The sequence below is a fragment of the Oncorhynchus kisutch genome, linkage group LG7 (genome assembly GCF_002021735.2).
Source record: "Oncorhynchus kisutch isolate 150728-3 linkage group LG7, Okis_V2, whole genome shotgun sequence".
Classification (NCBI taxonomy): domain Eukaryota; kingdom Metazoa; phylum Chordata; class Actinopteri; order Salmoniformes; family Salmonidae; genus Oncorhynchus; species Oncorhynchus kisutch.
Genome location: NC_034180.2, coordinates 34072079 through 34089240, shown reverse-complemented (window position 1 = coordinate 34089240; position 17162 = coordinate 34072079). Strand labels below are relative to the sequence as shown.

Sequence of the window (17162 nt, the reverse complement as noted above, 5' to 3'; positions counted from 1 at the left end):
TTTATATTGTAGAAAACGGAATACCGACCATATGTCTATGATACTGACTTCTTGAAGAGATAGCTAAAGTTGTCAGAAACTTTCTTCTTACCAATGCAACAAAACTAAGGTTGCCAGGGTTCGAAGAAGAGCACATCTTATTAGAAATTTGAAATAGAACCTGACTAAATATCCATAGCCCCCTCCCAAACCAAATAATTATAAACAGCCATGAGCTGATAAGACTTTAATAATATAGTTATTCCATTGGACATTGTCAATATGCAGACAGCCACACTTTTTCATGATCTTATGTTCAATAACAGCATAACATAGTGTTTCATACCTCTTTCTTGTCTGTGCATTAGGAGTGTCGATTCGAGAATTCAATCCATTATCATTTCTGTCAAAGGTCTCTCTCAAGCAATAGGTTTGGAAAACAAAGGACTAGATGGGGACATAGCTGACATTCCTGGCTATTATTCTGTGCAATATTAGCAACACAGACATGACTTAGTTTCATACAATGACATCATTCAATCAGATAAACATTTTGACAGCAGACAGGGCAGATTCCATCGTAATTTCTATACCTCACTATCTAGGGTTACAGCTTAGACAAAAGGGCAAAAATAAAATACAAATCTAACAAAATGACAATTATCTCTTAAATGCTTACAGGACAACCTTTTTTTCTTAATTTTCTTTTTTTCCCAAACACAAAGGAAATAAACATGTGTTTGGTTGGCATGTATCCAGGTAATATTGTTCCCTGGGTTCTGACATTTCAGCCTCTTATTCATCTAACCATCAAAGAAGTGAAATGGTTAAGGTATAAATGCTAGCTGACTGTGCATATCCAAGTGTTGTATGAATGAAGGACAACAGATTCCAGTCAAGAAAGCAATTGAACTCAAATATACCAATAACACTATTCAGAAATAAAACCACATTAAACTAACTTAAGATGACTTACTGTCTACATATAGCATATCACCTCTCAATTATTAAAAAGCACAAAATATGAAAGAATGAGCATGCAATCTATTTGACACTGCAATCTTTAACATGGATGACAAATAATGCCACAGAAGCAGAGGGCTGAAAACAAATGCTGAGTTCATTGTCCCACCAGCCTATGCTTATGGTGATCAAACAAGATTCAAACAAACGGTAGTAACTGCCACACCATTCAAATTCTAGGTGCATAATGCACATCATGTGTATACACTTAAGTAACAGAAATGGTCAGATACATTACAAAAATACCACCCAGTATAAGTTAAAATATAACAATGAGGTTAGGTATTGATTTATTCAGAGATCACCAGACCCTCTGAACATCTCAAAGGCTATGCATCTTTCAGACTCAAGCTGAACAATTGTTTTCTACAAAACAATGTTTCTAAAATCCTGAATTCACCTTCTAGCATAATTCCATGTCTTCATAGAACCATAACCTCTGAAGTTAGTGTCAACAGAAGCAGTAACCCAAAAGGCTATTTGTAGACCAAATATCCTAAATCTAAAGTTGACTAACTCTTGACAGACTGGTTGACAAATGGGATATGGCTGGTCATGCATGCTCAAATCTAAGTCAAATCTTTGTTTTTTTGTATTTTTCTGGCTATGATAAGCAGCAGCTTTGTAAAGCTGCAACAGACTTAGAGCAAACCTAAAATAGTGTAGTAGAGCATGCAATTAACCTGCAGCAGGGACTTCACTGACACCATTATCCCCTCAACATTAGTAGTAACATCAGTAAAACAAGGCCTTATGGAAAGTATTGATTAAAACTAATCCCCTCCCCAGGTTTCTCAAGAAAATAACATTGCTAACATGCTAGAAATGTACTTTTTTTCCATGGTAGAAAAATATTTTTAAACCATTTAAAAAAAGCTGTGATTTGGGTAAATTGAAGAGCTCAAAATATCTTCCTGGCTCTTTTGATAAGGACAAATTACATAGATGTTCCTGTTGTTCCACAAGCCATCAGAAACCCTAAAACTAGATTTACTATAAACACACTTGCCACAGACACAGGACAGAACCATTTAATGGAGGTCTATAAGGGGTGGGTGGAGGGTCTAGAGGTGGTTCAGTCCAGTGTTGTAAGGGAAGAGGGCCAGCCCCGTTAAAGGTCTCCATGTTTCTGGTTGCAGTTAGCACAAACACGGACGGGGTGGTCCCAGCCCCGCGACGGGACCGGCCGACGCTCCAGCGAGCACTCGTCACACACGCCTTGCCCGCAGGCGCGACAGTGGTGCTTGGACAACTTGGCAGTGAAGCTGCACTGGCAGTTGTGGCAAGAGAGGATATCCTGGTCAGGCACCCAGTAAGTGGGACGCGCAGCATCCTTGACCAGACCTGAAGAGAGAGCGGACACACAGTAAAAAACGACTGTTACAATAGAATGGTTTAGTATTGCACTTGCAATAACATGTCGAACGATGAAAGTATCCTAATACTGCAGTATCTAAAAATACTTTTATTTGTGATAAGGAGCAGCAGAGACATTTTTCATATGCCACCAGATGGCAGCCTGTCCATGGGTTTAAATTCCTGTAGTCATTGCCCATTACACAATTCTATCTGGCTCTTGTGTTACATAACACTCACCCAGTGGGATGTCAATAGCAGTAGCCACGGCGCCCAGTGTGTTTGACACTGCTTCTCCAACCTTCCTGGCTAGGTTTCCACCTTCCTCATCTTCAACCTCTGCATGCAACAGCTCTGTACAAGGCATACAACTATGTTACCACTGTAGAGTATGGCTAACATAAACACGTATGCAGACTAAGTAAGGCTAAAAACAGATTTAAAGGATAAGTGTACTAAGTTACCACTGTACAGCATGGCTAATAATAAATAAATACAGGCTAACTTTGGCTTTGAGGTGTTGGTACCTGTATGTGTGGCCCTCTGCTCAAAACAGGTGTCACAGACTCTCACGGGGACCAGACCCCAGCCTTTCTCTGGGACAGGCGTGGCTTTGGACGAGCATGTGTCACAGAACCCTTCCCCACAGGCACGGCAGTGATGCTTGGTATCGTTGTCTTGGAAGACCTCTTGGCACTTAAGGCATGTCTGGACATTACAGGGGAAAAACAAAAACAAGAGGCAGTTATTGACTGGGGAATCTAGGACGAGGGGTCGATCTGAGCCTTATCTTGTGACCCGCAAACATGGGTTGTGTAACATTGGCCCCCAGCTGAAAGGCAGCGAAGGGCAAATAAACAGGTTCCTGGACAAGAAAGTGTTGACTCAAATGTTCCACGTATGATGTGTGTGGTTGGTCCTCTGTCACTCACCAGGATGAGGGAGTTGGGTTTCCAGTAGGTCGGGGCGATCTGATCCGTTAGCCAGGAGGTGACGGCCTTGGCAGGCTTCACACTGAGCTCTGACACAGACTGGGCCATGAAGTTAACACCATCCAGCAGACGCTGTGCTGCATTGCTATTGTCCTTCAGGAATCCATCTGCCTGTGGAAAGTGAACATTGAGTTGCAAGAAGTTTACAAGTTATTTTCTTTACATATAAGACTATGTTGAGAATGTGGAAATAATACCAATAGGCATTTAGAAGTATTTTAGTAGGTATGTGGTGTGGTAGTTCTCTTACCCCAGGCCATATATGCTGGATTTCAGTGCGGACCACCGTATCCACTGGGTCCTGGTTCCCATACCAGTACTGCCGGCTCCGATAGATCACCCCACAGTTTGGACATTCAATCACGTACCTGCAGACACACAAAAAAAGTTACATTTTACAGAGCAGTTATAACCATATACAGTGCATTTGGAAAGTATTCAGAACCCTTGACTTTTCCCACATTTTGTTACAGCCTTATTTTCAAATGGATTAAATTGTTATTTTTGTCCCTTCAATCTACACACAATACCCCGTGAAAAAGCTAAAACTGATTTTTAGAAATGTTTGCAAATTTATACATTTTTTAAAAAAGTATTCAGACCCTTTACTCAGTACTTTGTTGAAGCACCTTTGGCAGCGATTACAGCCTCGAGTCTTCTTGGGTATGACGCTACAAGCTTGGCACACCTTTATTTGGAGAGTTTGTTCAATTCTTCCCTGCAGATCCTCTTAAGGTCTGTCAGGTTGGATGGGGAGCGTCACTGCACAGCTATTTTCAGGTCTCTCCAGAGATGTTCGAACGGATTCAAGTCCGGGATCTGGCTGGGCCTCAAGGGCATTCAGAGACTTGTCCCAAAGCCACTCCTACGTTGTCTTGGCTGTGTGCTTTGGGTTGTTGTCCTGTTGGAAGGTGAACCTTTGCCCCAGTCTGAGGTTCTGAGCAGGTTTTCATCAAGGATCTCTCTGTACTTTGCTCCGTTCATCTTTCCATTGATCCTGACTAGTCTCCCAGTCCCTGCTGCTGAAAAATGTCCCCACAGCATGATGCTGCCACCACCATTCTTCAACATAGGGAAAGTGCCAGGTTTCCTCCAGATGTGACGCTTTACATTCAGGCCAAAGAGTTAAATCTTGGCTTCATCAGACCAGAGAATCTTGTTTCTCATGGTCTGCCATTTGGCAGACTCCAAGCGGGCTGTCATGTGCCTTTTACTGAGTAGTAGCATCCATCTGGCCACTCTACCATAAAGGCCTGATTGGTGGAGTACTGCAGAGATGGTTTTCCTTCTGGAAAGTTCTCCCATCTCCAAAGAGGAGCTCTGTCAGAGTGACCAGCGGGATCTTGGTCACCTCCCTGACCAAGGCCCTTCTCCCCTGATGGCTTAGTTTGGCTGGGCGGCCAGCTCTAGAAAGAGACTTCGTGGTTTCAAGCTTCTTCCATTCAAGAATGATCGGGGACCTTCATTGCTGCAGAATTTTTTTTGGTACCCTTCCCCAGATCTGTGCCTCGACACAATCCTGTCTTGGAGTTCTACGGACAATTCCTTCGACCTCATGGCTTGTTTTTTTCTCTGACATGCACTGTCAACTGTGGGACCTTCTATAGACAGGTGTGTGCCTTTCAAAATCATGTCCAATCAATTGAATTTACCACAGATGGAATCCAAACAAGTTGTAGAAACATCTCAAGGAAGATCAATGGAAACAGGATGCACGTGAGCTTAATTTCAAGTCTCATAGCAAAGGGTCTGAATACTTATGTAAATTGTAAAAGGTATCAGTTTTTTTTTTTTATGTGTAAACATTTTCAAAAACTGTTCTAGCTTTGTCATTGTGGGGTATTGTGTAGATTGATGAGGAAAATGTTTAATTTAATCAATTTTAGAATAAGGCTGTAACTAACAAATTGTGGAAAAAGGGGTCTGAATACTTCCCGAATGCACTGTACCTCAAGACAAACAACTACATATCTGGAGTGCACCAAATAAGTTAGTAAACAGCTAAGAGTTAGCAATGAATGGATTGGTGATTCTAGATCAAAAAGCACCATGACTTAAAATTAGAGACACCGGTAGAAATTCAACCCCAACCGATGACCTCAAGTGTCACTCACCCTGACCAAGCAAATCTAGCAAGGCCCAGCCACGGAGAGTCTGAGGACGCAGAGGTCTTGGGAACCACCACCACTTCCTTTCCCCCTTCGTAACAGGCCTAGTGGGACAACAGAGGCATTGCGGTCAGCCTGATACAGAGTCAGATCTTCAGAATGTCATATGGCAACATTGGGTTCAGGTAGTACAAGATTTAGTTGGATATCCACAGAACTAACCTTACAGGTGTAGATGCGATTGTCGTATTGGGGTGAGTAACGGCAGCGGTGTTTGGCCTCATGACACACCCCCTCCCCAAGGTGGTTCATGCTGTTCTTGCAGCCAGAGCTAAAATAGCAACAACAATGTGACTGGTTAAAACCCTCGCTGTAGTCAGTGGCATGAGATGGAGAAAATGAAATAAATGAGAGGACTTACCCGCAACTGAGGCAGAGGCAGGAGCAGGTGAAATACTCATCGGGGAAGAAGCAATTGTGGGCTATGAGCTCATCAGAGATCTCCCCATTGAAGCGCTCACTTAGGGCCTAGACAGAGAGAAACAATACATCAGAAATGTAATACACATAGCCTGACTAGATTTTTCAAACAGTGTGAAAGTAAACAGATCTGTAACTAATGAATAGTAATATTGTTTTAGTGTTTGCCTCATGTAAATGTGAGCCTGTTTGAAACTGTTTTGGAGCCAGTTGGCTACTGACTGAGTTATAAGCATGTCTACTACCTGCAAGGCTTTGAAGATGACGACTGGGGAGCGAGGAGAGCGGGTGGCGTTGTTGTCCAGCAGCTGCTCCAGGGTGTGCTGCAGGCCACCAAAGTCAGTTGGGGGGCTGCAGGTACGCGTGCCTCGGTACTGGATGGAGCTAAATGCCTCTGGGAAACGGCCTAGCTTCCTGAACCGCTCAAGTAGCAACCGATCTACAGACTCTGATGAATTGTCTGTTATGAGGGAGAACGAAGAACAGGATGGGAAGACAGACTTAACTTTTATATATCCCTTCATAAAAATGACATTTCACTTATTACGTTGATCAATCAAAACTGAGATGGAAGGGGCCTCACACAACAAAAAAGTCAAACTCTAAAGACAAGAAACATTCACTGAACAAAAATATAAACATGTAAAGTGCTGGTCCATGTTTCATGAGCTTAAATAAAAGTTCCCAGAAATGTTCCATATGCACAAAAATGCTTATTTATTTTCAATTTTGTGCACACATGTTTTACATCCCTGTTGGTGAGCATTTTTCCTTTGCCAAGGTAGTCCATCCACCTGACAGTTGTGGCATATAAAGAAGCTAATTAAACAGCATTATTACACAGGTGCACCTTGTCCTGGGGACAATAAAAGGCCACTAAAATGTGCAGTTTTGTAACCAATGCCAAAGATGTCTCAAGTTGAGGGAGCGTGAAATTGGTATGCTGACTGCAGAGCTATTGCCAGAGAATTTAAAGTTAATTTCTCTACCATAAGCCACCTCCGTCATTTTTGAGAATTTGGCAGTACGTCTAACCGGCCTTACAACTGTAGACAATGTGCATGTTTTTCTCAATCATGGACACTGTTACTAACAGTTGTGGATGCTTTGAGTGACGCATTGTTGTCTCTACCTTCTTGCCCTTTGTGCTGTTGTCTGTGCCCAATAATGTTTGTACCCTGTTTTGTGCTGCTACCATGTTGTGTTGTCATGTGTTGCTGCCATGCTGTTGTCTTTAGGTCTCTCTTTATGTAGTGTTGTCTCTTGTAGTGATGTGTGTTTTGTCCTATATTTTTATTTTATTTATTTTTAATCCCAGCCCCCCTCCCCGCAGGAGGCCTTTTGGTAGGCCATCATTGTAAATAATAATTCATTCTTATCTGACTTGCCTAGTTAAATAAAGGTTAGATCAAATTAAAATAAAAGTACAGTGTCATGTGGGCGAGTGGTTTGCTGATGTCACCGTTGTGAACAGAGTACCCCATGGTGGCGGTGGCGTTATGGTATGGGCTGACATAAGCTACAGACGACGAACACAATTGCATTTGAACGATGGCAATTTGAATGCACAGAGATACCATGATGAGATCCTGAGGCCCATTGTCGTGCCATTCCACCGCCATCACCTCATGTTTCATGATAACGCACAGCCCCATGCTGCAAGAATCTATAGACAATTCCTGGAAGCTGAAAATGTCCCAATTCTTCCATGATCTGCATACTCACCAGACATATCACCCATTGAGAATGTTTGGGATGCTCTGGATCGACATGCATGACAGCGTGTTCCTGTTCCTGCCAATATGTAGCAAATTCACACACCCATTGAAGAGGAGTTGGACAACATTCCACAGGCCAAAATCAACACCCTGATCAACTCTATGCAAAGGTGATGTGTCACGCAGCACAAGGCAAATGGTGGTCACACCAGATACTGATTGGTTCTGATCCACACCCCTACCTTTCTTTTAAAGGTACTGTATCTGTGACCAACAGATGCATATCTGTATTCCCAGTCATGTGAAATCCATAGATTAGGGCCCAATTTATTTATTTAAATTGACTCATTTCCTTATATGAACTGTATCTCAGTAAAATATTTTAAATTGTTGCATGTTGCGTTTATATTTTTGTTCAGCATATTTTAAGGGATATCAAATAATTTACAGTTCAACAGCCACATACTTTAAAAGGAAAAGGTCTCTAGATTATTCAAACTGCTTGACTGGTCAGTTACCTGTTCACACTGTATCAAAACAGCTCTGTTGAAATAACAAATACTAGTCTCAGCGTGTCAAAAGGAGATAGGGATGAGTAGGATTGTGCAGCAGTAATGACCAAATCACATGTTTTATGATCTTCTATAGCAGCATTCTTGACAATATGCATGAATCTACTGTATTCCTGCTTCCACTCTGTCAAGGAAGGTGAAATAACAATGAGACTGATGAGTGCAGCAAGTAATATTCTTCGATTTGTGTACAGCATACTATGGTAAGTGTTGACTACAGTATTTCTCAGCACTGACCTGAGCCCAGCAGCTTGGTGTGGACGGTCTCATGGAATATGATGACGGCCGGACCCAGGGTGGACAGAGGCACGTCAAGGCCACAGCGGGCCGTCGTGGCCTTCAGCTCCTTGGTAAAATGCTTCAGGTAGGCGTCCGACGCGTCGCACAGAAACTTGAAGAGGTCGTCATGGAGGCGGTCGGCATGGGTACGGTAGATTATGAGGTCGGAGATAGCTAGCACCTTGAGAAGGAGTCGTGTTCTTTGGCCCTGGTTGGAGCTGTTACCCAGCAGGCCCTCTGTGTCAATGACCACCACCTTGTGGATGGGGTCGAATGCTGCCCACACCCCCACTGTGCAGGACTCCTGTGTGGGGGAGGTCTTGAACACCTCCCTGCCTATGAAGAAAGTGTGGTTCAGAGTGTGGGATTTGCCCTCTCCTGTGTTGCCAAAGATGGACACCACCTTGATCAGCTTGTCAGGTTTGCAGTTCAATTTCTTCACAAACGCGCCATCGTCCTTTACCTGGAGAGAAAAAAAAGAGTGGTGTTAGCAGATGAGGTAATTCCATTTCACAAAACACAATTTAGTTTAGAAATAAAACTGACAGAATGCAAAAACTCAAAGGACTTTTTTTTATTCCCTTCACTACCTACCTGCATCTCCTCATTCGCATCAACCAGAAGAAAACTGCATACTTTCTCCAGAAGTTTTGCCTTCTGGACTTCTGCCTCATCTACCAATAAGCTTAAATTGATCTCTGCAGGTTTGGGTGGAGGGGTTAATTTGACTTCAACAGGTTTTGCTGAAGGGGTTGAGTTGATCTCTGCAGGTTTGGGTGAAGGGGTTGAGTTGAGCTCTGCAGGTTTGGGTGGAGGAGGATAGGCAGTGAGTGGGTGCTTCCTCTTGTTACCTCCATTGTGGGTGCTTTTCCGACACGGTTGGCACAGGTTGACTTTGCAGTTCTGGCAGCGGACGACAGACCTGTGGCAGCAGCCATTTACTGGCCTTTCTTTCCCTCCTCTGTAGTTGTCACAGTAGGGTACATGCCATGGGCCTATTGCTACCCGTTCATGGTTCTGCAGGCCCTCTTGACTATGGAGTTCCTGCTCACAGCGAACACACTGCAAGCTTCTACATTCATCACATTCAAAAGCAGCCTCTTCTGAGCCCCCACAAGCATAGCTCTCTTGACAAATTAGACTGGTGTTAATTTCCTTTTCTGATGAACCATGACCACTCATTTTTCCTTCACAAGCCAAATCTGAACAGTTTTATGCTAGCTGGAGTAATTTGACTATAACGCCAAATAGACCCAAAAGAAGAGTAAATAAATATCAATTAAGTAGTTTGTGATAACACATGACCGTAGTATTAAATATTGTGTGCTTTATAGGCTACACCTACAACATAGACAACTTGATGTAAGTAGACTTATTAACAGGGTTGCATGGTGACAGTGCTCCAATTGACCTGTAAAGGTTCAAGATCCACTACAACTTCTTACAGCTTATTAGCCAACAATTACTGCTGCATTCCATACATTTAATACAAAAATGTCAATATGTGACACATTGCAAATATAGTACTGTGAGGTAATATGGTTGAATGTTTGTTCCGGCTATTTTAAGTCAACCTGCTCTTGACAATAACATAAATTACGGTTATAACTGGCTTCGTGAACATTATAACACTGCCAGACAGAATACGTTACAGCAAAGTAAAGCTGGAAACTCAATGTATGCAATAAAACAAATGTTTGGCAAGACAACTTCCCTGAAACATATAGCTAACCACACTAAACATGAATATGTGCAAACTGGCACCAACTTGAAACCACAGCTGGGAAAACTAGTCAGCTGTTTAGAATCAAACATAAATTACTTCCCTTGTTAGCTAGCTTCCTAATTGCTACCTAGCTCGAAAATAAAATAACCTAGTTGACAGCTGCCTAAAAAAGCTAGCTAGTAAGTTAGCTGCCTGTAGCTTGACATTTAAACAATAGTTAGCCAACTAACGTAGTTGGCTAGTTTAAAATAACGTTATTCCAATGTCAATGTGACAAACTACGAGTTCTGATCAACAAAACACCGACAACAAATCACAATCGCCCCTGTCTGAAACAGCTAACATTAACTGGCTGGCTGGCTAGCTAGCTGTGTTATCCAAGCTAGACAGTTTTGGTAAACTCGGTTGTCAATAATATTATAGACGAATGCTACGATAACAACTGGTCGGTCAACAAAAGCATACAAAGAAAAATAGCCCAAGTCGTTTCGGGAGACTTTAAAATATATTATTGCATTGAAATCCTTCCTAGCTTTGTCATTGTTTTGTTCATCAACCCCTTCCCTAGCGAATTTCTGTGCGCTAGGATTGTTGTTGTTGCCAGCCAGGTCAGATCAGCTGATCAGATTATAAAGGCAAATTGAGGTGTATGCTGGGAAATGAAGTTGTTTTGAATGAAACAAGCAGGCGTTGTAGTCAAAAATCTATCAAATTGTCTTTGATAATATGTGTACTTCTACATAATGACACACACAGACATGGATGATGGATTGTCTAGTAAAATATTACATTTTATCAGAAAGATATTGGATTGTACAACCTGATTTAGTTGTGTGTTGAATCTGTGAAAGGGAACTCCTTCTGACACTACCACCAATATTGCAAGACTTTGAATTTGATCATTATGAATAATACATTTTCCTGACAGAATTAACAAATATAGATTTTCTATGCAATTTGTAATATGCTTTAAACAAGTAAAAGCTCAGTAGCTTCTGTAATATTCAGTACATCAGTACAACAGTAGAGGGCAGTAGATAATTTATAGTTTGAATCCTTGGGTAAACGACTACCTGATAACAAAATCATATTTCTCTATGGTTTGATCATGTCAGTGGGTTTGATGTGAGACCTGCCCAGAATGAAAATGTCCTTAAGTGGACACAATGTAGTTGTGTCGGAATGAATGTGACAAATTATTATCAATCGCAACGTACTTAACCTTAGTACCCGTGTTTACCCTACACCAGGGTTCCACAACTGGCCGCCTGCAGGTGTTTGATTTTATTTGATGTCTTCATCCTTTGCTTGCCCCACAAGTTCAGAGCAAATATACTGTATATATACAGTAAGAGTCAAAAGTTTAGACACACCTACTCATTCAAGGGTTTTTCTTTATTTTTACTATGTTATACATTGTAAACTATGAAATAACACATTTGGAATCATGTAGTAACAAAAAAGTGTTAATCAAATCCAAATATAATTTATATTTGAGATTTTTCAAAACAGCCACCCTTTGCATTGATAACAGCTTTGCACACGCTTGTCATTCTCTCAACTAGCTTCATGAGGAGGTCACCTGGAATGCATTTCAATTAACAGGTGTGCCTTGTTAGAAGTTAATTTGTGGAATGATTTCCTTCTCAATGCATTTGAGCCAATCAGTTGTGTTGTGATAAGGTAGGGGTGGTATACAGAAGATAGCCCTATTTGGTAAAAGACCAAGTCCATATTATGGCAAGAACAGCTCAAATAAAAAAAAGATAAACAACGGTCCATCATTACTTTAAGACATGAAGGTCAGTCAATCCAGAAAACTTTGAAACGACTACTAAAGACATCAATAATAAGAACAGACTTGCTTGGTCCAAGAAACACGAGCAATGGACATTAGACCGGTGGAAATCTGTCTTTGGGCTGTTGAGTCCAAATTTGCGATTTTTGGTTACAACCACCGTGTCTTTGTGAGATTCAGCATAGGTGAACTGATGCGGATCTCCGCATGTGTGGTTCCCACGGTGAAGCATGGAGGAAGAGGTGTGATGGTGTGGGGGTGCTTTTCTGAGGACACTGTCTGTGATTTATTTAGAATTCAGCATGGATACCACAGCCTTCTGCAGCGATACACCATCCCATCTGATTTGGGCTTAATGGGACTATCATTTGTTTTCAACAGGACAATGTGTAAGCGCTATTTGACCAAAAAGGAGAGTGATGGAGTGCTGCATCACATGACCTGGCCTCCAAAATCACCCGATCTCAACCCAATTGAGATGGTTTGGGATGAGTTGGACCACAGAGTGAAGGAAAAGCAGCCAACAAGGGCTCAGCATATGTGGGACTCCTTCAAAACTGTGTGGGACTCCTTCAAAAAAGAATTCCAGGTGAAGCTGGTTGAGAGAATGCCAAGATTGTGCAAAGCTGTCATCAAGGTAAAGGGTGGCTACTTTGAAGAATCTAAAATCTAAAATTGTTTTTAAAAAATTGGTTACTGCGTGATTCCATATGTGTTATTTCCTAGTTGTGATGTCTTTGCTATTCTACAATGTAGAAAATAGTTGTACAAAATAGTAGGTGTGATTGTGTACAAACTTTTGACTGGTACTGTATATTTTAATGTTTAAATTGTTGGACATAAGACTGTAAAGACACCAGCAAGATCATTACACAGGTGCACATTGTGCTCGGGACAATTAAAGGTCACCAGTTGTGCTATTGTGTGTGTTTTTTTTTGCGTTATTTGTAACTTATTTTGTTCATAATGTCTCTGCCATTGTCTCTTATGACCGAAAAGAGCTTCTGAATATCAGGACTGCCATTACTCCCCTCGTACTGGACACAATTTTTCTTTAATGAGTTGGACACGAAGGAGTTACTTCAGACAGCCGACAAGGCCTAAATCCCCGTCATTCGCATGAAGAAGAGATAGAGATATCGGGGACGTAGTTCAGGGTGCCTTGTAAGGAGCTGATGGCGAGTGAGTAATTCCCCTCTACCTTCAGTCCTATTAACCAACGTGCAATCATTGGATAACAAAATGGATGAGCTCCGATCACCACTATCCTACCAACAGGACATTAAAAACTGTAACATCTTATGTTTCACCGAGTTGTGGCGGAACGACGACATGGATAACATACAGCTGGCAGGGTTTTTGGTCCATCGGCAAGATAGAGCAGCTGCCTCCGGTAAGTCAAGGTGTGGCGGTCTGTGTCTATTTGTAAGTTACAGCTGGTGCATGAAATCTAGTATCAAGGAAGTCTCAAGGTTTTGCCCACCTGAGGTAGAGTATCACATGATAAGCTATAGACCACACTATTTACCAAGAGTTTTCATCTATATTTTTCGTAGCAATCAAAGAGCTGTATCAGGCCATAAGCAAAAAAAAAAAATGCTCATCCAGAGGCGGCACTCATAGTGGCCCGGGAACTTTATTACAGGAAAACCTAAATCCATTTTACTAATTTCCACAAGCATGTTAAATGTGCAACCAGAGGAAAAAAACCTCTAGACCACCTTTACTCCACACACAGAGACGTGTACAAAGCTCTCCCCCGCCCTCCATTTGGCAAATCTGACCATAACTCTATCCTCCTGATTTCTGCTTACAGGCAAAAACTAAAGCAGGAAGTAACAGTGACTCAATAAGGAAGTGGTCAGACGACGCAGATGCTAAGCTACAGGTCTGTTTTGCTAGCACAGACTGGAATATGTTCCGAGATTCTTCCGATGGAATTGAGGAGTACACCACATCAGTAACTAGCTTCATCAATAAGTGCATCGATGACGTCACCGCCACACTGACCGTACGTACATACCCCAACCAGAAGACTTGGATTACAGGCAACATCCGCATCAGCTAAAGGGTAGAGCTGCCACTTTCAAGGAGCGGGACGCTAACCCGGACGCTTCATATGCCCAGTCAAGTTACTGTCATGGTTCCACCACATTTCAGTCAGTGGAGGCTGGTGGGAGGAACTATAGGATGACGCGGTCATTGTAATGTCTGGAATGGAATAAATGGATTGGTATCAAACACAACAAACATATGTAAACAAGGTTTGACACCATTCCATTTAATCCTTTCCAGCCATTACAACGAGCCCATCCTACTACAGCTCCTCCCACCAGCCTCCACTGATTTCAGTGCAAAGGGAAGGGCTACCTATCTACCACTCCAACCAAGATGCATGAATTGAGCAGCAAACTGAAGTGAAAAGGAAATGCAGCAACTCCTTGAGGATAATGGCTGTTGATAAGCGCCTCTATTGTTTTGGACCTTTATCAAGGTTTACAGAGCAAAAAATGTAGGTTTTTATTATATTTCAAAATGGTGTTCTATGGGTGGTGTTCTAATGTGTTCTTGTATTCCCATTGTGATTGGATCCCTGAACATGAAGGTGCATTTGAAGTACATAAAAGCGTCCTTTAAGTCTCTATAGTAAATTTAGCAGTAAGCTGAATCAAGATTTTGATCTGGTAATGATTGAAGAGAAGTGTGGAGAGGTCAGAGATAGCCAGACTTGTAAATTGGGCTAAGGAACAGAAGTTGGGTTTTGGAGAAACGCCATCAGTGCGTGCTCTGCAAGCAATACAGAGGAAGGCACGGCAAGTGTGTTGTGAATGGATAGACGTGGTTACGAGGAGACGAGCTGAGTGCAGTGGGAAAATGTGTGTTGAAGAAGAATGGTGCCAAGTACAAACCGCATTCTGCTATCTGAGAATACATTGGCTGTCCTTTTAAGATTTGAAGCAGTCTTTACCTGATAAAGGCATGTTAGGATATCAGTTATCCAGTGAGAGCTGTTGTGCCAAACCAACCAAAGTGTTTCAGATGCTAAGCTTGGGTCATGTTGCAGCAGTGTGTAGGATTCTGAGATGTGAGAAGTGTGAAGGAGGGCATGGGACAAAGGACTGTGTAGTATCAGTTGAAAAACCTGGCAATTGTGGGGGTACCCATGTTGCTGGGGATCAGAAGTGCACCGGTGCGAGAGAGACAGGTTGAGGTTGCCAGTGTCAGAGTAGAACAGAAGATGTTGTATGCTGAGGCAATGAAGAGATTAGAGGATGATGGGTCAAGGGTGAGTAGTAAGCCTAGGCCAATACATAATGTTACAAATTTGTGCTTCAGTGAAGTTGTCTTCTTAGCAGTCATTGCCATGGTTATCATCTGTACCTATAAGGGCTCAGGGCCAGACCCAGATGCAGACACGGGAGGCAGATAATTTGAGTATTTGATATTTATTAATTCGAAAAAGGGTAGGCAATAGAATGGTTGTGGACAGGCAAAAGGTCAAAACCAGATCAGAGTCCAGGAGGTACTGAGTGGCAGGCAGACTCGAGGTAAGGGCAGGCAGACTGGTAGGCAGGTGGGTACGGAGTCCAGAAAACAGGCAAGGGTCAAAACCGGACAGACTAGCAAAAGAGAATAGCAAAAGCAGGAGCACGGGAAAAACACGCTGTTTGACTTGAAAAAAGACGAGACAAACTGGCACAGAGAGACAGGAAACACAGGGATAAATACACTGGGGAAAATAAGTGACACCTGTAGGGGGTGGAGACAATCACAAGGACAGGTGAAACAGATCAGGGCGTCACAGTACTGTATAAATGAAACGTAAATCACAGAAAATACAGTGGCAAGAAAAATTATGTTAACACTTTGGAATTACCTGGATTTTTGCATAAATAAGCCATAAAATTTGATATGATATTCTTGCAATAAACTTATAACACACACATTCTTGTATTTTTATTGTCTGTATTGAATACATAATTTAAACATTCAAAGTGTAGGTTGGAAAAAGTATGTGAAGGCTCATGACTTTTTCCAAAAGCTACAGGAGTCAGCTAACCTGGAGTCCAATTAATGAGACGAGATTGGTTAGAGCTGCCCTGCCCTGTAAAAAAAAACACTCACAAAATATGAGCTTGCTATTCACAAGAAGCAATGCCTGATGTGAACCATGCCTCGAACAAAAAAGATCTCAGAAGACCTAAGATTAAGAATTGTTGACTTGCATGAAGCTGGAAAGGGTTACAAAAGTATCTCTAAAAGCCTTGATGTTCATCAGTCCACGATAAGACAAATTGTCTATAAATGGAGAAAGTTCAGCACTGTTGCTACTCTCCTTAGAAGTGGCCGTCCTGCAAAGATGACTGCAAGATCACAGTGCAGAATGCTCAATGAGGTAAGAAGAATCCTAGAGTGTCAGCTAAATACTTACAGAAATCTCTGGAACATGCTAACATATCTGTTGACGAGTCTACGATACATAAAACACTAAACAAGAATTGTGTTCAATAAATTGTGTTCAATAAAGACATGAAAACATATAATTGTTTGTGTGTTATTAGTTTAAGCAGATTGTGTTTGTCTATTGTTGTGACTTAGATGAAGATCAGATGAAATTTTATGACCAATTTATACAGAAATCAAGGTAATTCCCCAAAAATATTTATTTCACCTTTATTTAACCAGACAGGCCAGTTGAGAACTAGTTCTCATATTCAACTGCGACCTGGCCAAGATAAAGCAAAGCAGTGCCACAAAAACAACACAGTTACACATAAACAAACGTACAGTCAATAACACACTAGAAAAAAAATCTGGGTACAGTGTGTGCAAATGTAGAAGAGTAGGGAGGTAAGACAATAAATAGGCCATAGAAGCGAAATAATTACAATTTAGCATTAACACTGGAGTGATAGATGTGCAGATGATGATGTGCAAGTAGAGATACTGGGATAGGATCATTTAGGGTCAAAGTAGTGGAATGGGGTGGTGTTTTTTTTATAAACCAGTGGTATATAGGTGGATGGTAAGGGTTAGTTGAGGGTGCAATTTTTTATTTTCCCACTTCTTTTTACATTTTTAAATGCCAAAATGTAAGGTGATTGACCGCACAGTAGGTGGTGGAATGCAC

General features: G+C 41.7%; 1 protein-coding gene across 2 annotated transcripts; it reads right to left on the bottom strand.

Moving 5' to 3' along the window:
• Window positions 1–211: 211 nt before the first annotated feature.
• Window positions 212–10836, bottom strand: LOC109894514 (zinc finger FYVE domain-containing protein 1). 2 transcript variants are annotated; one of them, XM_031828991.1, is made up of 12 exons: window positions 9102–10824; window positions 8466–8970; window positions 7664–7732; window positions 6184–6398; window positions 5880–5986; window positions 5681–5789; window positions 5465–5562; window positions 3601–3718; window positions 3291–3461; window positions 2886–3066; window positions 2599–2712; window positions 212–2346 (listed from the first exon to the last, which is right to left on the bottom strand). In XM_031828991.1, exons 1-12 carry the CDS (start codon window positions 9687–9689, stop codon window positions 2114–2116), a joined length of 2508 nt encoding a protein of 835 aa, XP_031684851.1. In that variant the 5' UTR covers window positions 9690–10824; the 3' UTR covers window positions 212–2113. The 2 variants fall into 2 exon arrangements, with proteins under 2 accessions (XP_031684851.1, XP_020343648.1); XM_020488059.2 differs by lacking the exon at window positions 7664–7732 and having other exon boundaries at window positions 9102–10836.
• Between the last annotated feature and the right edge of the window lie 6326 nt (window positions 10837–17162).

What these genes read in the sequence shown, in the direction of transcription:
- LOC109894514 (XM_031828991.1), bottom strand. Translation starts at nt 9,689, where the DNA reads ATGAGTGGTCATGGTTCATCAGAAAAGGAAATTAACACCAGTCTAATT. An exon ending in TCCAGCATATATGGCCTGGG is followed by an intron (nt 3,462 to 3,600) that starts GTAAGAGAACTA and finishes CACTTTCCACAG; the next exon opens with GCAGATGGATTCCTGAAGGA. An exon ending in AACCCAACTCCCTCATCCTG is followed by an intron (nt 3,067 to 3,290) that starts GTGAGTGACAGA and finishes TGTAATGTCCAG; the next exon opens with ACATGCCTTAAGTGCCAAGA.